At 43.0% G+C, this 25123-nt stretch overlaps 1 protein-coding gene across 1 annotated transcript in view; it reads right to left on the bottom strand.

The window, feature by feature from the left end:
- Positions 1-19916: 19916 nt before the first annotated feature.
- The window catches only part of CDC7 (cell division cycle 7), a 22874-nt gene continuing 17667 nt past the window's right edge, over positions 19917-25123 (bottom strand). The window contains exons 11-12 of the mRNA XM_044432570.1: positions 24518-24667; positions 19917-22621 (exon numbers count right to left, since the gene is read on the bottom strand). Coding sequence (XP_044288505.1) covers positions 22236-22621; positions 24518-24667 — 536 coding nt within the window. The 3' untranslated portion in view covers positions 19917-22235. The remainder of the gene's footprint in view (positions 22622-24517; positions 24668-25123) is intronic.

Genomic DNA, 25123 nt, shown 5'->3' with positions numbered 1-25123 from the left:
ATTATAAAGTTATTATGTATAGACTTCAACAAAGGTCACCTTTTCAAAAATCGAAAGTTTCCTGAAATTGTCCACCCATTGTGTTTGTAGGTGGCAATCAGATCCATAACCAATAAAAGAGTATCCGATCCCTGGCAATTTTTAATAAATCCTACCTGATCAAGCTGGACTAAAGTTGTAATGACTTGTTTGTCAGCCAAAACTGCAGTTACTATTTTAATGCCAACATTAATCAATGAAATAAGTCAATAATTAGAGAGGGCATGATCTCTGTCTGGTTTATAAATTACTGTAATATAAGCATCATTGAACACTGATGAAACAGCACCCAACCCAAAAGTAAAGTTACACAAATGAAGAAGTTTGGGAACTAGAAGCCTGGAAAATGCTTTCTATATCTCAGTTGAAAATCCATCTGGACCAGGTGCTTTCTTTCTTTTCCTATTATTTATTGCTTTTGTAATTTCTTCAATCTGCAAAGCTATTATTAAAAACTTTATTTGTGACATATCTGGACATGGATAAGTAACCTGGGGAGGGGAATCGAGATCCTGCTCTAATATTTCAGCCACTGCTATACAATTCTGAATAAAATTTTAAAAATTGAAAATTTATATATTTCAGATGTGTAAGTATCTTTCCACTATTGTCCTTAAACACCATGATAGTTTCAATGTTTTTGTTGTCAAAGGAAATTTGTCAATATTTTATTGGCCCATTCACCACTCTTCCAATGACTATCTTAAATGAGCTAGTGCAGATTCCACTTGCTGTGAAAACAGTTTATCCAACTCATATTTAGCATGTTGTATCTCTTGATAAAGTTGGGCATATGAAGAGGTGCCAGCCTGACTTATAAGAGTTTTACCACTTGGAACTCTTTGTCAGTCATTCTTACATTTGTTTTTATGAGAAACATAAGCAATAATTTGGCTCCAGCTGAAAGCTTTACTAGCTTTCCAGCCAATTCAGCATGAGTTGGTTGTATCCTCACGGATGTAAAAATATTCTTATAACTCAGCAAAATTTTGATTTTTAAAAGGCTCATCCTTTAACAAGGAAATATGTCTCTATCCATAACAATTGATGTGCATGGTGCATGCGTGCATGCTGGTAACTTTCTAGCAATTCAATAAAATTGGACCTGTGTATCTAAGTATTTGAAGGTGGCACTATATGATTCCTGTTCAAATGTTAAAAGCAGCTCGGTGCATTATAGGAAGTGTTTATCCTGCTAATCTTGTAATATCAGCCTTTTAGCTGTCAAAAGGCGTAAAGAATCCATTTATGCCAACAGTTCATTAACTTCCATAAAACAAGACATTAAGAGAATTTAAATTTAAAAGATCATGTACATCAGTATTAGCAACTGTTCCAGTACAAAATTTATCTGCATAATTACCTCTTCTGCAAAAAAGTGCCTACTGGACATTGCCACAACATACGTTTAAAATTTTATTTATTTATTTAAAACTTTTATATGCCATCACCGCATGCCTCATAAAAGAAGCATGAGCTGCATTACATTATTAGGGAGCTCTGTTTATGGGGTGAGCTATGGTGCCATGGGGAGAGGAATGTAACAGCAGGTCCTAGAAAATTCAGCAGAGGCCCCTTCCATGAGTAGAGCTCTTCCAACAGAAGAAGGCAAACCCCTGGTAAAGGACGTTGCTTTCATGGGCCTTTTATAAATCACAGAAATATGATTACAGATTAAGTGTGTTGAACCCATTTCACATTTATTGTCTCGGTAAACTTTACAGTAGTCATAGCAAGTACATAGAAACCAAGCTGGATTGTAAAGTAGGATGGCTAAGTTTCCCCTTTTCAGAGCAAAAGTCTATATATAAAGGCCTGTCAGAGGCCTGTCTTCTATCTGATCATATCCTCTGAAGAGCCATCCTGTCCAATCCCAGTTTAAAGATTAAGAACCCTAAGAACTGGGGCCTGTCGATAGTTGGCACTGCAGCAGCAGTCACTTGATCCCATCCTTCTCCACTATGGTGAAGTTTACTGCATTTCTATTTAAATTATAATCATGATTATTTCTAAATGGACATTCACACATATAAAGTAGCATATAGAAATATCATGCATATGTATGCTTTCCTTTTTGGCAATGCATTTCCTCTTTTTTGCCAGTTCGTGACTGGCCACTCAAAGCAAAGATAGATCAGCATTATTAGCTTGTCTAAAAATGCCTGTGGCAAGTGGATGAACAGAGGGCTTCCTACTTGCTACTCGATTCGGCTTGCCACTCTCTCCCCATCTCTTTAACTGAATGCGCTCTCAAGCAATGTAGATGCTCTGAGATGATGTAATTTACACATTACATTATTGGAGCTGAAGGGGATAAAAAAGCCTCACCCCCCCTCCCTCCCCATCAAACCAGAGATCTCATGAACTACAAGGCAGCTCACAAAAGCAGAAGACCCAGTGCACTGAGGGGAAGTGTCTGGATGTCATGAAATTTGCCTGCGATGCGAAAGTCACACCTAGGCTAACACTGTAAGGTTGAGTTGTATTTAATTAGTAACACATGTAAGCATGATCAAACTTTTAGTTTTGCCTTTTGCTCACAAACTCACAAGCAGGAGGAAAGTGTTAGGTTGCAGAAAAAATAAGTGCAGAGTAAACAGAATGGCATTTTATACACAAACACACATGCATGGTTCATTAAAGCACTTTCTTCTTTTGAAAAATGGAAAATACATTGCCCCCTTTTTTGCAGCAGACAGGCTGTCTGTCTGTCTGTCTGTCTGTCTGTCTGTCTGTCTCTCCCTACTTCTCTTTCTATCATGCCCAACACAGAACAAAAGAAAGAATGCATAAAGGGAGAAAGAGAAGGCAGGGGAAAACAAGTGAATTGTTGAATATTCTTATTAAATCTTAAGGATTTTAGGATGCATTTCTACACAAACCTGGGGATAAGTCTGTTTGAATTCAGTGCATCTTAGTTCTGATGTGTAGGACTGTGCATTAAATCATGCTATAAACAGTAAAGGTTTTGATTCAGTTGTCAATACTGGGTTGATACTGGGTTAATTGCTCTGCCAGAAATGGATTTCTTCTTTCCCTGGCACCTCTTCCAGCCCTTTGGACATGGGACACACAAATCAGCAGACCCTATTGAATAGGATGTTCTAGGGGGAATGGGAAGGGGAGTCCTTCAATTATGGGAGAAAGGCCAGTTGCTCTCATAGAAGACAGATCTTGGATCCAAAACAGAGACTTGAAGTGCCTTCTTTTTAATGATGCCACAAGATGCTTTGTTGTTTTGCATGCATTAGACTAACATGGCTTTCCCTTTGGAAACATTTATTTCTACTTCTATGTCCCTGCCCAATAATCCAAGAATTCTCTGGGTGGCTTTCAAATGTTAATGCTATATCCCCATGCTTCAAGACATTATTTCCCACCCCAAATTATGGTACCTATAGATGTACATTTCTAGGCCATTTGCTTGCTTGTAGAGTTAAGCTGAACATGTTCTGCTGTCACTCACTCATGTCTAATGTCTTGACTGTCCTAGACACGCTGTGTGGCTCTTGGGTGGCATTTTTAAGAGAAACCATGTAAGTAGTTTAAATAGTACCATTTTTAGTCAGGTTACACTCTAAAATAGCTGGTATAAAGGCAAGATTTTCTGGAGTTTTGAGTCACATTAACCTATTAGGTTCCCAATCTTGTGCCAGGAAGATATCACTAGAGAACACCTTCTAAGAGACCTCATTGTAGCCTCTGTTACTTTACATCTAGATTAATACATTTGGTAATTTACCTTTATGTATTATACTTGCAATGCTGTCTTTTGTTGGATTAATTTTGGATGTAAATCTAAGAAGGATAACATTGACCAAAGAGGAACTTCTCATTCTGTTGACAGATTTTGTGTCAAACATCTCAGTCCACTTGCTGCTAAAGCGAGCCAAACTCAGCTGAAAACTTATTTGTGGAAAGATCAATACTGCAGGCCTTTTGCCAGAATAGTCATAGTTCCTAGTGTGACTGAGGCAGAAAGGGCACATGGCCCAAAATCTGACTGTAACAAAATATAAGCTTCTGGTGTTGGTTTCTTGATCTAGTTTGAAGTCCAAATCTAGCTGCTAAATGCATAATGAGATTAGTTCCTCTTGGGGTGCCATGCTACAGAAGTTCCACTGAAATCAATAGGGTTTTTTTGTGAGTAATAGCTGCATAGTTGATTACAGTGGTAGTCTTGACAAGCCTAATGGATAACACCACAAATTTGATCTTTGCTGATATTATCATTATCGTTATGAATCTTCTCAAATAACTGTCTCTGCGTGGGTTTCTAGATCAAAATACAAAGATTATCATTTGACTGTCATTTTCATGGTGTTTTTTGGTCCTGTCTGCCCTAAGCCACATCTTGCTAAACAACCTATTTTCTAAAATTGCAGGGTGGACTTGTGCCTGAAGATGGAAGTCTTTTCAGCACATACTTTATAATTTTGGACTAGAGTTCAGGAGGCCTGGTGTCACCAACTGGCATCGCAGGGCAGTTGCTGGGCTGCAACTGGGTATTGCAACTCTGGACCCTCACATATCAGAATGCTCTGGGCCACTGTGCCATTACATTTTTCATCAAGTGTTTGTATTCAGTTGTAAAGGTTAAGAAAGCCATTTCAATAAAAAAATCTGTAAGAAAAGACCTGCAAAATCTTTATCTAAAAATTGTTTCAGTTTTCTTATGCAAGATAGAATTGATTGAGATGTGTTTTTGATGCAGCCTGATTCTGCAGAATTACAGAAGCTTATTTTCTACGATTTGCTTTATGCTTGCTGCAGGAAAGGAACCACCTTCTGCAGATTTTCAAGTCATTATTTCAGAAGGTAGCTCAAAGAATTTGGCTGCAAACTGAGATTAGCAAAAGATCAGCAAAAGCCCTGGCACAATTCTCAGGTGTAGTAGAAGTGTCCCTTTACTATACCGAGATTGAGAAAACTGAAGAGATATTGACACCAATTATGGGTGGACTTTGGGGAATATATCTAATTTTTTTTCTCTTTTCGTCACGCTGTGGGAAACCAAGACCCAAGCACCCTCACTTTCTTATGTGCTGTATCCTTGAAATGGAGTTTTATCTTGGTGGTAGAGATTGAGTTTCTCAGTTCTAGGCTTGTGACGTATAAGGGTGGCTTCAGATATAAGGTAAATGGTATACACCCCCATTTTTTTCTCTGGTTCATGTCTTAACATAAGCTAGTGAATTGCCCTTCCTCCTCCTAAGCACAAGTGGGTGGTGGCTGGACAACTCCAGTCTCTCTTGGAGGAAACTGACTATCTGGACCCATTTCAGTCCGGCTTCAGACCTGGTTTTGGAACTGAATCTGCCTTGGTCGCCCTGTATGATGACCTGTGCAGGGAGAGGGACAGGGGGAGTGCATCCCTGTTGGTTCTCCTGGACCTCTCAATGACTTTTGATAACATCGACCATGGTATCCTTCTGGATAGACTGGCTGAGCTGGGGATTGCAGTGGTTCTGTTCCTACTTGGCTGGCCAATTCCAGAAGGTGGTACTGGAAGATTATGGCTCTGTGCCATGGCAGTTATGCCATGGAGTTCTACAGGTATCCATTTTATCCCCCATGCTATTCACATCTACATTAAAGCACTGCAAGAGGTAATCCGGGGATTTGGACTGAAGAGTCACCAGTACGCTGATAACATCCAGCTCTACCTTTCCATCTATTCCAGGTGAGGTAGTGGCTGTCCTTAATCAGTGTCTGACTGGTGTGACGGGGTCGATGAGGGCCAATAAACTGAGACTTAATCCAGACAAGATGGAGGTTCTGTTGGTAGGTGGTTCAGCTTTCTAGGTAAGTGACCCCTGCCCTGTTCTGGAGAAGGTTGCACTCCCCCTAAGGGACAGGGTGCATAGTTTGGGAGTGCTCCTCGATGCAGAGCCATCCTTGGAGTTCCAAGTGATTCCTGTGACAAGGAGCACTTTCCTACAGCTTCAGCTGAACCATCAACTACGTCCTTACTTGGATGAGCAGAACCTAGAGACAGTGACCCATACTATGGTAACCTCCTTATTGGACCTATTATAATGCGCTTTATGTGAGGATGCCTTTGAAGATGGTCCAGATACTTCAGTTGGTTCAGAATAGGGCAGCCAGGATGTTAACAGGGACCAATAGATATGCACATATAACACCAGTCCTTTACCAACTGCACTGGCTACCAGTTGAAGTCGGGGCCTAATTTAAGGTTTTGATGATGAATTATAAAGCCCTAAAATGGTTTAGGACCTGGGAATCTGAAGGAGCATCTCCTTCCATATATACCTGCCCGCCTCCTAAGATCTGGGTCAGAGGTCCTTCTTAGGGAGCCCTCTTTGCAAGAGATGAGAGTGGCTACTCAGGAAGGGTCTTCTCTGCAGTGGTGTCCTGGCTATGTAACATGCTTTCCAGAGGTGTGTGCCTGGTGATGACACTTTATTCATTTTGGTGCCAGGCAAAACCCTTTTTATTTTCCCAATACTTTAAGATTTTATGTTTTAAAATGGGCTTTAGTTGCGGTTGTTTGATGTCAGTGCTGTGCCTTACTATTGTACTACTGTCCTGAGACCCTGGTGAAGGACAGGATAGAAAAGCTTAAAGAAAAAGACAGACAGACAGACAGACAAAAAATCTTCCAACACCCCCCTCCCCCCACAATTCCTTTTATGGTTCTTACCTGCCATGCCATCACTCCAGCAGCAGCAAGCACAAGGCCAGTAAAGGTGTCTTGCTGTGCAGTGTGCTGGGAAGTGCAGCATTCTTCTAGGAAATGTAGCATTCCCTTGTCTGATGGAAAGAAAAGGCCAATTTACCTGGCACAAGTAGGCCTTGGGCAATGTAGTTTGGGAGCTATGCCTACTGCATGATCATATGGCAGCTCTGGAGGATAAGGGGAGGAAAGGATCTCTTTTCCTGCCCTCCATTGCCACTGGTAAATAGAGTGGGAAGAAAAGGGAAGGGTGGTTAGAGGGTCATTGGGTGGGTAGAGTGAAGCAGTATTGTGGAGAAAGGTGACCCAGGGTTTGGAGGCTCATGGGAAGGAGGGGGACTAAATTCAATCTGGCTTTAGGTTGGCTTTGAAAAATCAAAGGCAGTTTCCAATCTATTGGGGAAATTGGATTAATTAATTTATTTAATGTTAAATATTTATATGCCATTCTAATTCGCAAAAAGCCTCAGGACAGCTTACAACACAAAATAAGATATAACATAAATAAAATCCCCAGCCCACACTGGCTGCAATTAAAAACATAGAAAAAAAACAATATTAAAACTTATTAAAATATTGCTGGAATAAAAAGGTCTTAACCTGGTGCCGAAAAACAAATAACGATGGCACCAGGCGGACCTCTCTGGGGAGCACATTCCATAGATGGGGCACCACCGCAGAGAAACCCCTCCTCCGGGTTCTGTGCCTCCTAATATCTTTCACAGAGGGTTCCCGGAGGAGGGCCTCTGCTACCAATCTCAAGGGGCGGGAGGGCAAATAAGGAAGCAGGTGTTCCTTCAGGTATCTAGGTCCCAAGCCGTTTAGGGCTTTCTAGGTAATAACCAGCACCTTGAATTGAGCCTGGACTTCGATGGGAAGCCAGTGAAGCTGGTAGAGGACTGGGGTTATGTGAGAATAATGCCCAGTCCCCGTCAGCAACCTGGCTGCATTATTTTGCACCATCTGAAGTATCCGGACTGTCTTCAGGGGCAGTCCCACATAGAGCACGTTACAGAAATCCAACCGGGAAGTAACCAATGAATGTGTCACTGTCGCTAGGCAGTCGTCCTCCAGGTAGGGACGCAGCAGTTGGATTAGCCGAAGCTGAAGGAAAGCGCTCCTTGCCATCGCTGTCACTTGGACATCACTTCCAAGGACAGCTCTGGGTCGAGCAGCACTCCCAAGCTGTGGACCTTGTCCTTTAGAGGGAGTGCAACCCCATCCAGGGCAAGGTCCAGGCCACCTACCCAGGAGGTCGATCCACCCACCAACAGGACTTCCGTCTTGTCTGGATTAAGTTTCAGTTTATTGGCCTTCATCCAGCCCATTACCTCGGTCAGGCACCGGTTCAGTACAGCCACTGCCTCACCTGGATTGGTTGAAAAAGAGAGGTAGAGCTGGGTGTCATCAGCATGCTGATGATTCCGCAGCCCAAACCTCCTGATGACCTCTCCCAGCAGTTTCATGTAGATATTAAATAGCAAGGGGGACAAGATGGAGTCCTGTGGTACTCCATGGCATAACTGCCATGGCGCAGAGCCACAGTCCCCCAGCACCACCTTCTGGAATCGGCCGTTGAGGTAGGAGCAGAACCACTGCCAAGCAGTGCCTCCTACTCCCAATCCTGCCAGCCTATCTAGAAGGATACCATGGTCGATGGTATCGAAAGCTGCTGAGAGGTCCAGGAGGACCAACAGGGACGCACTCCCCCTGTCTCTCTCCCTGCACAGGTCATCATACAGGGCGACCAAGGCAGATTCAGTACCAAACTCGGGTCTGAAGCCGGACTGAAATGGGTCCAGATAATGTTTCATCCAAGAGTGCTTGGAGTTGTCCCGCCACCACCCATTCCAACACCTTGCCCAGGAACGGGATGTTGGCCACCAGTCTATAATTGGCGGCCATGTCTGGATCCAGGGATGCCTTCTTTAGGACAGGCCTGATTACCGCCTCCTTTAAAGGAGCGGGCACCCGGCCGTCCCTCAGAGAGGTGTTAATAACCTCCAGGACCCAGGCACCAATCCCGTGTGTGGCTTTGGTCAGCAGCCACGATGGGCAAGGATCACGTAAACAGGTGGTGGGATGTACTCGTCCAAGTACCTTGTCCACATCATCAGGCCACAACAACTGAAATTCATCCAATAATACCTGACCAGACGGAGTCATTAGCATCTCCCCTAAAGGATCTGAATCACTTGTGGAGCCCAGCTTGTGACGAATCTGAGCAATTTTCTCCTTAAAGTGCTGGGAACAGTCGTTGCAGTGGGCCCTCAAAGTTGGTACAGGATCTTTCTTAGGACCAGGATGTATCAGCCCATGTACCACTTGAAAGAGCTCCGCTGGACAGCACTGTGAGGAGGCAATGGAAGTGGAAAAGAATTTCTTCTTCACTGCCCTCACCGCCACAGCATAGGCTCGATAATGAGCTTGTAGGCGTGTTCAGTCAGATTCATCCCGTGATTTTCTCCACCTATGCTCTAGACATCTCTCAACCCACTTCATCACCTGTAATTCAGATGTGTACCATGGGGATAAACGGGCTCTGCTGGGCAGGAGAGGACGCTTAGCGATTGTGTCAATAGCTCTGGTCATTTCCCCATTCCACAGTTCAACCAGAGCATCAACAGGAGCACCAGCTTTATCAACCGGAAAATTCACCAGAGCCTTCAGGAATCCATCCGGCTCTGAAGGTGGACCATCACAACAGGGTCTGCACCCTTACAGAGAGAAAGGCCAGCTCCGAGCTCAAACCTCACAAGGAAGTGATCTGACCATGACAGGGGTGTCAGACACAAGTTCCTCACCCTCAGATCACCCTCTTCCTGCCCCGTCGAGAAAACCAGGTCCAGCATGTGTCCGTGTTCATGGGTTGGGCCTATGACATGTTGAGACAGCCCCATGGCCATCATGGAGGCCATGAAGTCCTGAGCCGCCCCAGTCAGAACAGTCTCGGCATGGAGATTCAAGTCCTCCAGGACCAAAATCCTGGGGGTCTTCAACACCAGGTCCAAGACGATCTCCGTCAGCTCAGCCAGGGAGTCTGATGGGCAGAAGGGTGCATGGTACACCAGCAGAATCCCCAATCTCTCTCAGTCACCCAACACCAGGTATAAGCACTCTAGACCTGGCCTCGAGAGAACTGGAAGCCCCGCAAGGGAAATAGAAGCTCGATAAATTAAAGCAACCCCCTCTCCCCTCCGGGTGTGCCTGGTGCTGGACCAGATACCTGGGCGGGCACAGTTGAGAGAGAGACACATCCCCCCTTCTCCTGCCCAGGTCCCTGTAATGCAAGCCAGGTCGGCCCCCTCATCCACAATTAAATCATGGATGAGGGATGTTTTGTTATGGACCGACCTGGCATTGAACAGCAGCACCGTCAGGCCCGAGGGGCGGTTGATAAGCTTACCCGGAACCTTTCGGCTGGGGGAATAACCAGAAGGAGGAACAGGTGTCAACCATCTGGCCCTCCTTCTTCTATGCTGACCTGTTAAACCCCCAACGCCATATTGACCCTTGCCCAACTCCACCCCAATGGTGGCGCCCACCCGTTCCCAAGGCAACCCCATGGTAGCAGCCGAGTGTGAAGCCATTAAAAGCCAATCCAAAAAATACAATTAAAATACGATTAAAATCCCTGCAACCCTCCCCTCACAAGACACACATACACTCGCCCACACACCCAAAGTTCCTGGCCAGCCCAGCCCTGCACGGCCCTGAACAGTCCCAAATGGTGGTGATGCCCTTAGGCCATTGCTCTTTGGCTGCCGGCCCAAGGCCGCTGGCCGGGGGCCACGGGCAGCGAGTTAAGCCAGTGGCCCCTCCCTGTGCCCCATCTCCAATCCGGTGCAGCTGCCACCCACGCTGGAGGGGGAGGGGAGCAAGGACAGGGCCGCGGAGAACTCGCCAGCGACAATGGAGGGCTCGCAGGCCAGCAGCAGTGTCCCCCGGTCCCGGTCCCACGGTGGCCGCCGTCCGTCTGTCAGGCAGCGGCGGTGTCAGCAGGCGGGTTGGTTCGGCTTTGGTGTCTGTGGGAGGCGGCGAAAAGTGGCCCAGTCCAGTAATTTTGATTACTTTCAAGCCAGTAACACCTGGCATCACAAGCTTAGGGGTATATTGAACATGGGGTCAATGCTCAAAGGATATTGATTCATTATTAAATTTATGGTAGGAATATATGATGATTCCCTGGCATGGGATGTCCTGGATTAATGAGAAAGATGCATAAGAAAACAACCACTGGGGAGTTTTCAAAACTAGTTGAAAAAAGAACTGTTGGAGAAGTCTATAAAAGTAAGATTGAGAAGGTGGAGGAAATGACATTACCCCTGCCTCTACAGACTGCATTGTGAATTAGTTTACAAACTCAAAATCAGTGATGGTGGCTTGTGAATTGTGACAGGGATTGGGTGCAGTTTGCATGAGCATCCACCTCGCCATGGCTTCTCAAGTCCCTGGACCCAAAGAAAGGTTGGAAATAGTCTTTCATATCCATGTTGCCCAGGTTTGGATGGCACAGGCAACAGCTTGGAGGTAATTATGCAAATCATACCAGGCACAATGAACCACTGTGGTTTGTTTTGATCTTGTGAACCAAGTCAATATGGTGTTACTTATGAAAGCAATGATGCTTTATTTTCCCATATAAGCTGAAGGGAAAGTTTCTGTGTTTATAAAGCCATAATGCTTGCTGGGTGGTCTAATCTTTTGCAGGAGGTTGTATAAAAGGAAGTGAAGCTCTGCTGTAAAAGAAAGCTATACAGTAAAAGAAACAAAGTAAATTCAAGTATGGGGCGGGGCTTTTGTTTTTGGAATTGGGGTAGTCCATTCTTTTCTGCCCCCACACTAGTCAAAAAACAATAAATATTTTAATGAATTTGTATTATATAAAAATTATACATAATGTATATTCACAATACATTTAAAAATCAGTAGTGTGCCTTTAGGCTTAAATTGAAGAATTGAAGAAAGTAGGGAAACACACTAGGCCACTCAGATATGAGCTAAATCATATCCCTGAAGAATATACAGTAGAGGTGACAAATAGATTTAAGGAATTAGATCTGATAGACAGAGTGCCTGAAGAACTATGGACGGATGTTCGCAACATTGTACAAGAGGCAGCAACTGAAGCCATCCCAAAGAAAAAGAAATGCAAGAAAGCAAAATGGCTGTCTGAGGAAGCTTTACAAATAGCTAAGGGAAGTGAAAGGCAAGGGAGAAGGAGAAAGATACACCCAATTGAATGCAGAATTCCAGAGAATAGCTAGAAGAGATGAGAATGCCTTCTTAAATTAACAGTGCAAAGAAATAGAAGAAAACAATAGAATAGGGAGGACCAGAGAGCTCTTCAAGAAAATTGGAGATATGAAGGGAACGTTTCATGCAAAGATGGGCATGATAAAGGACCAAGTAACAGAGGCAGAAGAGATTAAGAAGAGGTGGCAAGATTACACAGAATAACTATACAAGAAAGAGCTTAAGATCCCTGATAACCACGATGGGGTGGTCACTGACCTCGAGCCAGACATCCTGGAATGTGAAGTCAAATGGGCCTTAGAGGGTCTGAGCAACAACAAAGCTAGTGGAGGAGAAAGTATTCTAGCTGAGCTATTCAAAATCTTAAAAGATGATGCAGTGAAAGTGCTACACTCAATATGCCAGCAAATTTGGAAAACTCGACAGTGGCCACAGGATTGGAAAAGGTCAGTTTACATTCCGATCCCAAAGGGCAATGCCAAAGAATGTTCCAACTACCACAACATTACACTCATTTCACATGCTAGCAAAGTGATGCTCAAAATCCTACAAGCTAGGCTCCAGCAGTATGTGCACCGAGAACTACCAGAAGTACAGGCAGGATTTCGAAGAGGGAGAGGAACTAGAGATCAAATTGCCAACATACACTGGATCATGGAGAAAGCTAGGGAGTTCCAGAAAAACATCTGCTTCATTGACTATGCTAAAGCCTTCGATTGTGTGGATCATAACAAATTTGGCAAGTTCTTAAAGAGATGGGAGTACCACACCATCTTATTTGTCTCTTGAGGAACCTATATGCAGGTCAAGAAGCAACAGTGAGAACTGGACACAAAACCACTGATTGGTTCAAAATTGAGAAAGGAGTTCGGCAAGGCTGTATAACTTATATGCAGAGCACATCATGAGAAAGGTGTGGCTAGATGAATCACCAGTTGGAATTAAGATTGCTGGGAGAAATATCAACAACCTCAGATGAGGTTGAGATGAGGTATCATTTGCAGATGATACAACTCTAATGGCAGATAGTGAAGAGGAACTAAAGGTGAAGGAAGACAGTGCAAAAGTTGGCTTGAAACTCGACATTAAGAAAACTAAGATCATGGCATTCGGTTCCTGGCAAATTGGGAAGAAATGGAGGTAGTGACAGATTTTATTTTCCTGGATACCAAGATCACCGCAGATGGGGACTGCAGCCAGGAAATTAAAAGATGCTCGCTCCTGGGGAGGAAAGCTATGGCAAATCTAGACAGCATACTAAAAAGCAGAGACATCACCCTGCCAACAAAAGTGCGTATAGTCAAGGCTATGGTTTTCCCAGTTGCAATGTATGGCTGTGAAAGTTGGACCATAAGGAAGGCTGAGTGCTGAAGAATTGAGGCCTTTGAATAGTGGTGCTGGAGGAGACTTCTGCGAGTCCCCTGGACCGCAAGGTGATCAAACCGGTCAGTCCTAGAGGAGATCAAGCCTGACTGCTCTTTAGAAGGCCAGATCCTGAAGATGAAACTCAAATACTTTGGCCACCTAATGAGAAGGAAGGACTCCCTGGAGAAGAGCCTAATGCTGGGAACAATAGATGGCAAAAGAAGAAGGGGATGGCAGAGAATGAGGTGGCTAGATGGAGTCACTGAAGTAGTCGGTGTGAGCTTAGGTGGACTCTGGGGGATGGTGGAGGACAGGAAGGCCTGGAGGAATGTTGTCCATGGGGTCACGATGGGTCAGACATGATTTCAGACATGATTTCGCGACTAACAACAAGTGTGCCTGCTAAATCAAGGACTGCAGGGAAGTGCTGACTGTGCTTCAGTATTAATAACTTCTGTACTAACCCTGGGAGGATCTATTGGGTAGGTAAACAAGGAAGATTCTCAGAAAGAGGCGCACAGAAAAGAAATGGAGCCACCAGGTAATGGTTTGTCAGTTAAACTGTAGGTCCACATATCTTTTAACAATATGTTAGAACTTCCTGTTCTAGGGTTTTCTTCAGTTTTTCTTCATCCCTGACTCCCCTCTGCTGCTTCACCAGCCCTCAGAGGCCGCTTGCCAGGCTCTGGGCTGGCATCAAAGGTAGGCATGTCTAGGCACCCGTCAAGGGCTTAAACCTCAACAGGGGCCCACTGACAAGAGTCCTCTAGTTACTTCTCACCTTAACCACTGCAATCTGCTTGTTCACCTGTTTCTTTCAGGCTGAGAAAGTGGTGATGAGGAACTGATCACCTTATTCCCCCATCCAATTTACATTGGGGCCAAACAGAACTGCAATATTCCTGCAATTTCCTCTTTGAAATATAATCACCTTTAAACTGATCCCAGTTATCTAGAATACAACTCAAGGGTGTACTTGTTTGGGTTGACTTACCCTGTCCCATGATGCGCGCTGAGTGTTCCCCAGAAGACCTTTAGAAGGATTTCAGCAGACCTCTCTGATTTTCCTTCTGTCAATTCTGCCTGGCGTCCCTGGTCAAAAGTGCTCACGCACTTATGCGGGATCCTCTCATCCCGGATTCAAACCAGGGTAATATACCAAAAAGAGTTTCCAAAACTCCCCCCTTCCACCCAAGGAGCTGCCCGATTCTACTCGAACTTGCCTATTCCCATAGAGTTCAACTCTACTCGGGAGTCACCGGCCGTCAGACAGGGGAGGGCAGCTTGCCGGCCTCTTACCAGCACCGGCCTCTAACCGGAGGCCCTTTTCTTTTCCCTCTTTTTGAACCGGGTCTTTCCCCAAGCAGTCCCCCCCCCCTTTTTTTTTCTTTTTCCCTTCTTCTAGAACCTGGTCTTTGCCCAGGCAGTTAACTCTTTTGTTTCTTCCTTTCCCCTTCTTTTGAACCGCGTCTTCCCTCGAGCAGTTAACTCTTTTTACCAGAGCTTTTTCTTACATGGGAGCAACTTGTCTTGTCGGGGTTAGCTCTCTCTGTCTCGTTTTCCTCTCAGCCACCCTTTCCTCCAGCCCTGCTCACGGCTGGTGGAGGTTTCCGGCCAAATTTGCCTCAGCCCAAATGCTGAGGAGAGCTCTCTAATGCCGGTCGTCCACCCATCCGAAAAGAGGTTGAGGGAGAGGGCTTAAGAATTTTGAGGCAAAATTCGCCTTTAGTCTGCTCGGTGCCCCACGTTGGGCGCCGAAACTGTTACCAGACTGAAACCAGTTAACAGCTGGGGCAAACCCCGGGTGGACCCCAGACCCAAAACCAAACAGAGCCCGAGACAAGACTTAGAGCTAATTGCAGTTTTATTCTGGTGCACTATAGAATAAACAGAGACAGAGGGGAGATGCTTCCCAAATGAGAGTCTCGAAAGAGGTACAGAGAACATACATTATATACCCTATGTCATAACATGTTGCCCGGATATGAAGTAAATTCATTTCCCCATTATTCTTTGTTCTATTTGTTAGTTTACAGAAAACTCTTTATTTATCCAGAGACTCCCCTTTCTAATGTGTCTGTTGATTATTCTGGATTATTCACATCCGCTCTATGTTTCTCACCTACTAGTAATTTATAATGCAATTTGCTACTTTTATGGAGGCTTCACCCGGATTCCAACTGGTCCCAGGCTCCAAAGATACTTCTCATTTACCCTCTTTGACATCCAGTCATCCTGTCCCAGGAGTTCACACAGGGTTCTCCATACCTCCCCCCTCCCTCCTGGACAGGAAGTACAACATGGCTGCAGATTTCAGGCTAAGTGGTTAGCCTAAGCGTTGTGAGAGAGTATGTTTCAGGTAACAACTGGGTCTTTGCCTGTCAAAGCAAGAAAGTGGATGAGCAGCAGTAAAGGTGGTGACCTTTATTTATCAGTAGGTAAATTCACTGAGGGAGTATCATCTCCAAAGATCCTCTGAAACTTAGAGCCAGCTGTAATCCCCTTTCCCTTTCACTTCTGACCCTTCTTCCCAGAGATGCTCACAGCAGGCACTGTTGGGAAATGTAGTTCTAAAACTACATTTCCCAACAGTGAAATGGGAAATGTAGTTTTAGAAGAGAGATCTGGTGCCACCCTCGAAGGCCTGCTGTGACGACTTTGCCAAGCATTTTAGGGAGAAAATCACTCAGTTTCGCCACGAGCTTGACTCTGCTATTGAATCAGATTTCACTGGGGAGTCGCCATCAACGCTGTCGAGTCCACAATTAATGGATGAATTTCAGTTGTTGCGGCCTGATGATGTGGACAAGGTGCTTGGACAAGTACGTCCTACCACTTGCTTACTAGACCCATGCCCATCTTTGCTACTTAAGAAAGCCAAGGACGGGATTGGGAACTGGATCCTGGAGGTGGTCAATGCCTCCTTAAGAGACGGCCGGGTACCTGCCCCTTTAAAGGAGGCGGTAGTCTGGCCAGTCCTAAAGAAGGCATCCCTGGATCCAGAGGTGGCCGCCAATTATAGACTGGTGGCCAACATCCCGTTCCTGGGCAAGGTACTAGAGCGGGTGGTGGCAGGACAACTCCAAGCACTCTTGGATGAAACTGACTATCTGGACCCATTTCAGTCCGGCTTCAGACCCGAGTATGGCACTGAATCTGCCTTGGTCGTCCTGTACGATGACCTGTGCAGGGAGACAGGGGGAGTGCGTTCCTGTTAGTTCTCCTGGACCTCTCAGCGGCTTTCGATACCATCGACCATGGTATCCTTCTGAATAGGCTGGCGGGATTGGGAGTTGGAGGCACCGCGTGGCGGTGGTTCTGCTCCTACCTCAATGGCCGATTTCAGCAGGTGGTGCTGGGGGACTATGGCTCTGCGCCATGGAAGCTATGCCATGGAGTTCCACAGGGGTCCATTTTGTCCCCTTTGCTTTTTAACATCTACATGAAACTGCTGGGAGAAGTCATCAGGATGTGTGGGCTGCGGAATCATCAGTACGCTGATGATACCCAGCTCTACCTCTCGTTTTCCACCAATCCAGGTGAGGCAGTGGCTGTGCTGAACCGGTGCCTGGTCGAGGTAATGGGCTGGATGAGGGCCAATAAACTGAAGCTCAATCCAGACAAGACGGAGGTCCTGTTGGTGGGTGGATCAGATCTTGGGATGGGGTTGCACTCCCTCTGAGGGACAGGGTTCGCAGCTTAGGAGTGCTCCTCGACCCTGAGCTGTCTCTGGAAGCCCAGGTGACAGCAGTGGCGAGGAGCGCATTCCTTCAGCTTCCGCTGATCCATCAGCTGCGTCCCTTCCTGGAGAATGACTACCTGCTGACAGTGACACACGTGCTGGTAACTTCCCAATTAAGATTTCTGTAATGCACTCTACTTGGGGCTACCCTTGAAGACGGTTCGGATACTTCAATTGGTGCAAAATAGAGCTGCCAGGCTGCTGACGGGGACTGGGCGTTGTTCTCTTATAACCCCAGTTCTCCGTCAGCTCCACTGGCTCCTGATTGAAGTCCGGGCCCGATTCAAGGTGTTGGTTATGACCTATAAAGCCCTAAATGGCTTGGGACCTGGATACTTAAAGGAACGCTTGCTCCCATATATGCCCTCCCACCGCTTGAGGTCAGCAGCAGATGCCCTACTCCGGGAACCATCTGTGAATGACATCAGGAAGGTGAGTACCCGGAGGAGGGCTTTCTTGGCGGTGGCGCCCCATTTATGGAATGTGCTCCCCAGAGAGGTCCGCCTGGCACCGTCATTGTTTTTCGGTGCCAGGCTAAGACCTTTTTATTTAAAACTTATTTTAATTGTTAATTTATTTAACTAGGTTTTTTTTTTTTTTAATTTTTAGCCGAGAATGCACTGAGGTTTTACTGAGGTTTTATGGCACTGGGGTTTTATTGCACTGGGGTTTTAATGTATGGTGTTTTTTTATGTTAATTTTTTGCGATGGGGCGGCGTAGAAATGTTTTAAATGAATAAATAAAACGTTCTGAGACTCCACAGACTCCCACAGAATTTCAAGTTTTAATCTAAATCAGAGATTAGGGATCATGTGGCCTTCCAGAGTCAGCTTGTGAGGGATGATCTCCCTTTCTACCTGCAGATATTCTTCCAATGGGTATATAAAATGTTACAGCAGCTTGAGAGGTTGATACAGATGCAGGAAGTATCATTTTGAGAAAGAGTGGAATATCTTTTCTCCTAAAGCTGCTATTGATTGCACATGCCCGGGCAGGGGGGTGGGGGTGCTCCTAACAGAAAGAAAAACAGCATATTCTGCTGTTTAATTCTACCCCCTCCCCACACTCCACCTTCTGTGTGACGTATTTCTGTATTTTTAAATTGCTGGTTTCATTTACTACATTCTCACTGGTTCCGTTATTCAGCATTTGCTGCATTATTTTAAACAAATGGTGTTAGATTGTGGGCTGATTCACACATTAACTTCCTAATGAAGGAAAGGGTACATTTAAAAGTCTCATGCCTATTCTTAAATTACAAGGAACAAAGCATTCTTCCTTGTGTCAGGTGAAAGTACAGGAATTGAGCTGGAAGTAGCTCATCCTATTAGGCTTACTACATTTCATACTTCCAAAGAGGAAAGGAGTAGAAGCTACCTTTGCTGTAAAACACATCCTATCCTTACTTTTTGACAGCAATAACTTGCTTACTCTGGCAGCAGCTACTTTCTCCTGACTAGGCAAAAGCAGCTGTTGCCAGAAGCAGCAGGTTAACTGTTACTTTTAAACAGTGCTTTTTTTGTCATAGAATGCACCGGAACAGCATTCCGGCACCTTTTTTCAACGGATTTTCCGTTTTTTGAAAATTTGATGTTTGGTCCATGTGGATTTGAATCGCCCTGTCGAGCGTAGCAGCTTGGCAGTAAAATCATTAAAAGAGTTCGATGCATGTGTACTTTGTCCGCACTGGTTGTGATGGCTTGTGCGCTCGGCTTGTGGCGCTGCTCGGCTTGTGATTGGTCATGTGTTCGTGCGCTGAGTGCTTACTGTGGACTGCAACTGTTATGTTTCGTTATACAACTGATGTGTGTGGGTGTGTGTACAGTGAGTGACTACGTGTGAAAGGTAAATAATTTATTTTAAAAAAAAGTTGAATTGAAAATCTTTTAATTTTTAGTGTAAAAGTGACCCCAAATTTAGAAATGAAAAAATTACTAATTACTTCTCAAGCACCGGTCCTGCTAATAAAAAGGGCAGAATATTAAGAACTGAATATATAATTTGTTTAATAAAATATTAACAAGATGTGAGTTCCGGCACCTTTTTTCTTACAAAAAAAGCACTGCTTTTAAAAGAAAAAGAAGTAAATCAGCACCTATTATAAGCTGATTCAGTGTAAAGGTGACAGCAATCCTGCTGCTCTTTCTGGGAACACAGGGCAAGAAAGGTTAAGTCATTTTTACAAGTCTTTATCAGCGGCTAGTGCTAAGAATCCAACTCTTTCCTTCAGAATTCCAAAACAGGCAGAAAAAACCTTATCTTTCCTAATTAAGTAAGAATTACATACTTAACAGATGTAATTCTATAAAAATATTAACTACCCAACTGCAGGCTATGCAACTTCTGCAAAGTCAAAACCACCCATCCCACCCTACTGCTCCCCAACCCCCTAAATCACTTTCAGATTTACCATGAAAATTGAACACTTTGCTGGTGTTAACTAATATTCTAGTAACTTCATTAACAAAATGCAAGAATGATGGAAGAAGCAATACATCTATAAGCGCTGGCAGAGAACTCTCTGCCTGCTAAATTTGGCCACAGATTCTTTAGATACATAACTTCTCAATGATGTGCTGTGCTGAAATTACATAAACAGCAGAAATTACTAAGACCTAGGCCCCAGGGTTTTGAGGGTTTCAAGACTTTCTGCAATCAATATTCTGACATCTGCTAGTATTTATCTCTAACAGCTGATGCCAAAAGCAGTAAAAGAGGCCATCTCTGCAGGCTTTCAAAGATTTGAATCCAAGTATTATTCTACTAAAAATTTTATCTACAGTTATCTGCAATTAATTATTCCATCATTGAACTGTATTTAGAAAGTGTTAAGATGAGTAGCATCATTTCTTCTGTGAGAGAATTACTGAGGTGGTGTAAGACATGAGTTACCTTAAGAACCTGCATCTTGATATTTTGCACAAAATGACAAATACTAGAGGTACCAATAGAGCAATTTTGATGATTTCCATGTTTACTCATCTTATTCAGAAGAACAGGACCAATGATGTAATTATGTGCTTGTATTGTAATTCTTAGCTTCACTTACACAAATTTTAATGATGAAAATGAAATGCAGATTGGGAACAATACTGAGAAGTTCTTTAATTGATGAATTACTTGAAAATGAACTTTATTTACCCCTTCTCTCAATGTAAATAAGATTCACAAGTTTTATCAAAATTTCTCTATAAAAATAAAAATACTTCTGATATTCTAGTTTTGGACAAGTAAACATCTTGCAAAAGCAGTTCTGCTCTGTAGGAAATAGAGGCACATGCATACCCTTTATGCCGCAAGACTAACACTACCCCTAGTTTTGTTGTGTTCCCTTGAACATAACCCTCTACTAACATGACTGCATTTCATATAGGCCTCAGGGATGCATTCCAACATGCTGTAGCCTAGGTCAAACATGACCTTCCCTCCACAGATATTAGTATAAAAATGCATTTTTGAGCCAGGATGACTACTGCACGAATATGCATTTTAATCCTTTTGTTTAGGATTAGTGTTTGGCTCAGAACTGAGGTCAATTTACCAAAATGGAAGTAGTCTTAGGGCACAATTATGCCCTTAATTATCTTATTTTCCTTTCTAAATTCAATATAATGGCAAGTTATGGTGTAGTGAAGCTACCTGAAAAGCGTGGGTTTTTTTAATAACAAAGAAAATAGGGGGAGAGTCTCAAGAAATCCTGTTGCTCATTAATATTTTTCTGAAATACAGATAATTCTTACTTTGATAAAAGATACATTGGTTACTCTGGCAAAGCCATCACAGTTTATAACACATTCTAACAATTTTATGTGCTATGCAAAAAACCAGAGGGATAGGCATTGGCAATACATTTCTATTGCTTTTCTAAGAAAAAATATGAACTATATAACACAAAGGAATGGTCTAAACCTTTTAAGTTTATGGAGAGAAAGGGTCATATTTCCTAAGATAAAACATTTCAATACATGGACATCACTGTTTGCTATTTCAATGATTCACAACAAGCAAATCTCTATTATGAGATGCCCTCCTTATTAATTTCAGTAGCCATTAATGGCATGAAAATTACGTAAGTCTTGATAACTAAATTGGTAGGAAAGAAGGAAAGTTGGGAAAGGAAAGCAGAGTTTTTGAATCTGAATATTAACAAGTTACTACAGCAGTTATGTTTGCAGATACTTCACATGACACCCAACATGTGTTTAATTACATAAACCTTTAAAAAACACTATTATATGCTCCCTAAACTGCATAATTTTCAATTTCTTCTAGCAAAGAGGAGCAATGACCTGGTTCACAGGTTCAAAACAACTCTAGCCCACCTAGGGTCATTTAAATTATTGTGGGCTAGGGGTTTGCTGGCCAAGATTTGCATATGTGGGGTCAGGTTGTCATGTTGTGTAAATCCAAGGAATGTATATTGTGTGAATGTTAAACAACTCTTGTATAGGTCCTTTGTTTAGAAAAGGACAACAGGCTGTGACTGGGTGTGCAATATTCAAAATGACCAGTGGCACACCAAAATGACCAGTATGCAATCCAAATTATATATCTTTCAATGCAAATTATATGCCTTTTAGAGAGGAACATAAATTATCATTGTTACCAGCTTTTACATCTGTGAGGTGAGAAATCCAAGTAAATATGTACATGAAAAGTTATTTTTTCCTCTGTCATAGTCTTACATTGGTTATCTGTCACCTAACTCACTGTTCAGCTATCTAAGAGAGGGTTGTACTATTAGAAACTGTGCTGAAAGCAGATGTGCTCCTAGAAATCAAAGGCAGCATGGTACAAAAGAACCCCAAGCAGATATTGCTCCTGGCTATGTATACAGACTGCACCAGCACCATTCTAGGGTACAAATGGCCTGCAGGGGTTCATTACAGCTACAGATGTACCCCCAATGGTACAACAGAATCAAAAGCACTTGGACATGGCTCAATATATCATGAAAAAAATCTGTCCCATAAACAGAAATGTATTTACTTCAGTTACAGCAGTACAGAGGCTACCCTGAAGCCCAAATAGGTGGAAGCAAGATCTTTGAGAGGATTAATATCATTTAAAGATATGTCTAATGAATTCCAGTTTGTATTACTTATAAATACACAATACAGAGTCGTGTCTTTTCATTGCTTCGTATTTTTGAAAAAAGGATGCAGCAAAGCATCCTTTGCAGTTATTCTTGTAGCAGGATTCAAGTCTAGTAGTTTATCAAGAAGGTTATAGGCCTCATCAGGAACTTTGTCCCATCCTTTCAGATCAGGTGTCTTTTCCATAGCCTTAATATCTATGCCATCACCTTCATGACAAGTTTGCTTCTCATATTGTATCTGTTTTTTGTGTGGCTGAACTGCAGACTCTGAAATGTCAAGTGGCAAAGTAGGTTCCAGAGAAGGACCAATCTGTACATCACATGTTGAAACGTCGGTGAAAGTACCTTTTCCTTGGAGCCGTTCACAGAGCTTCCTTAAATCCTGTGCTGGGATTTCTTTGCTACAAAGTATTGATTTACCTATATATATAAAAACTGTTGTTAGAATGGGTGTTCTTAAGTGTTCATAGCAGCTTCCAAAATACACATTCCAACCCTATAACCGTATATAAGTGTATTTTTAATATACACACGCACACTCTACATCTATGAAATACTACAAATTTGTCAAATAATGTAGCTACCTGGTCAATGGAGTAAACCATTTGTAGGAATTTAAGTTGCAGAAGGGCCATTTTTGCCCTGTTGCATCTTTTATAGGTATGGACTTGATGGGTAACAGAGGCGTCTGCTACATTACTATTTTATAATGAAAGATCTATTTTATAATTGAATAGCAAACAGCTAATAACACTGGGATAAATTCTACTTATGTATGCATACAGCATGGGTTCCTGCAGACAAGTTTGAGAACTAGCTCTTCTGTTTTTTACTGAGTGAGTAAAGAGGTTGCTGATAAAGCTCCAGATGAAGAATATGCAGGTTAACCACTTTGTAATTCTGAAAAAAACTTTTCATATTTCATCTTAAAATAATTATTAAAAATAATTACAGTTCTGTGACAGGCACTATCAAGTTTAAGTTATAACCTATGTATTTCTCTATTAATACATTTATTTGCACGCAAAACTAAACTATTATAAGTAAGCCTATATATTTGATTGTTCAAACAGCTATGTCTGCTGTCAGGAATTAGTTCTTCAAAAAGTAAGAGCAGCAGACATCTGATAAATATCCATATGAGGATTTCATGCAGGAAGTCTTTTTTGGAGGAGCAGCAGTAATGACAGTGCACCACTGGTAACAATTTGAAGAGTTGCCTTAAAGTCAAAGAGGAAAAGAACAGGCAGTGGGTTCTCTAGCTACCATCAATTGAGTTGCTCTCATCCTAAACCAAACACAGGCAGCAAGATCACTACAAACAGTAGGGGAGGAGACATGGCTCATTAGCAGAGTACATTTTACATGCAGAAGGTTCCTGATTAGAGATGGGCCATCTCTAGATAAGGTTGGAAACATTCCTCTTTGAAAACCTGGAGAACTCTTTCCAGTCAGTCTTGGCAATTCTGGGCTAGCTGAACCAATGGTATGACCCAGTATAAGGCAACTTCCTATGTTTCTAACGTATCAAAACACCTGTCTGAAGGCTGGGGAAGAGGATTTTCCTATCGTTGGTGCCAGACTGCTTTGAAAATGAGGGATCTGACCGCAAACTACGCGTATATGACCCAGGGAAAGCACCTGAGGAAATTTTTTTCTGAAATTTCTGTTCACAACCTGATTTGGTCATGAACTGAGGCATTCATGAGCCGAGGTACCACTGTACATAGAATAGCACCCCAACTAAACTAAAAAAGGCAAGCAGAAGGAGGGGCTTAGCAAATGAAGCAGCATCTGAGAAAGCTAAGGCTGATGTAGACAACAAGACACATTCCAGGTATTCTGGTCTAAAACTACAATCTGCCCAGACAGCATGATCAACAGTCAAAAAATATGGCAGTTCTGCTCCAAAACATATGAAGGGCACAGGGTTGCCTATCCCTGGACTAAGAGAAGCAAAGAAGCCTATGGCAGAATGCATAGAAGATAAAGTGATACTGAGGAATGAAGCAAAAATGGGAAGATTTTAAGAGGGCTGGATGATAACAAAGAACAGTGGACATTGATTAGAAATAGTCCTTCACATCTTTAGCTGCAAACCTATAGTTTAACTCTACTTCTACAAAAGTCTATTGCTATTACTGAAATTGACCTGAGGTGTTCCAATTCTGATGTTTAGATTAATGAATACAATGCTGTTTTATCTGAAGTTATGCAAGTTTCTGGGCATATAAAGATATATTATCTACAGAGAAACAGCAAACTGATAGCTTCAAACAGACAGAAACCCCCCACCCCAATCCCCTCCCCGTGTACCAAATGTTTTAGCAGCTTGAATCGTTTCCTTGGATCCACGAATGGTCATAATCTGTGCCAAGGCTGTTAAATCATCACTTGCTTTGTAAAATGGATACCGGCCACTCAACAAAGAAAGAAATATTATTCCTGTAGACCATATGTCAATTGCTGCAATTAAAAACAAAATTTTAGCAACAATGCCTTATAATTCCAGTTTGTTCTCTGTGTTTTAAAGCCTAAGGCAGCCTTCCCCAACCTGGCCCCCTCCAGATGTAGTAAGACTACAACATCCAGAATCCCCCACCCCAACTGGCTAGTATATTCTGGGTGTTATAGTCCAACACATCTGGAAGGCATCAGGCTGGGAAAGGGGGGACTAAGAGGTAATAAACAAAAGCTAATTTTGATTTACATTTTCTCAGTGATAATATAAAAATATAATTTTTAGACCACAGCATTGTTCAGCAAGAGTAGAATATGTAACACATGTACCAATATGTCTTAACAGTGATGCGTTCAGCATAATAGCACTCAGATATAATTCTACCTGGCACATAGAGCTGCATATATCTAAGAAATATACTTGCCAAAATATTTACTGGAAATTATCACAATTCAAAACTC

Source organism: Varanus komodoensis, unplaced genomic scaffold (assembly GCF_004798865.1).
Source record: "Varanus komodoensis strain SLA01 unplaced genomic scaffold, ASM479886v1 scaffold24, whole genome shotgun sequence".
Lineage (NCBI taxonomy): Eukaryota > Metazoa > Chordata > Lepidosauria > Squamata > Varanidae > Varanus > Varanus komodoensis.
Note: the sequence above shows the minus strand (reverse complement) of the source record. Positions and strands in the feature narration are given on the sequence as shown.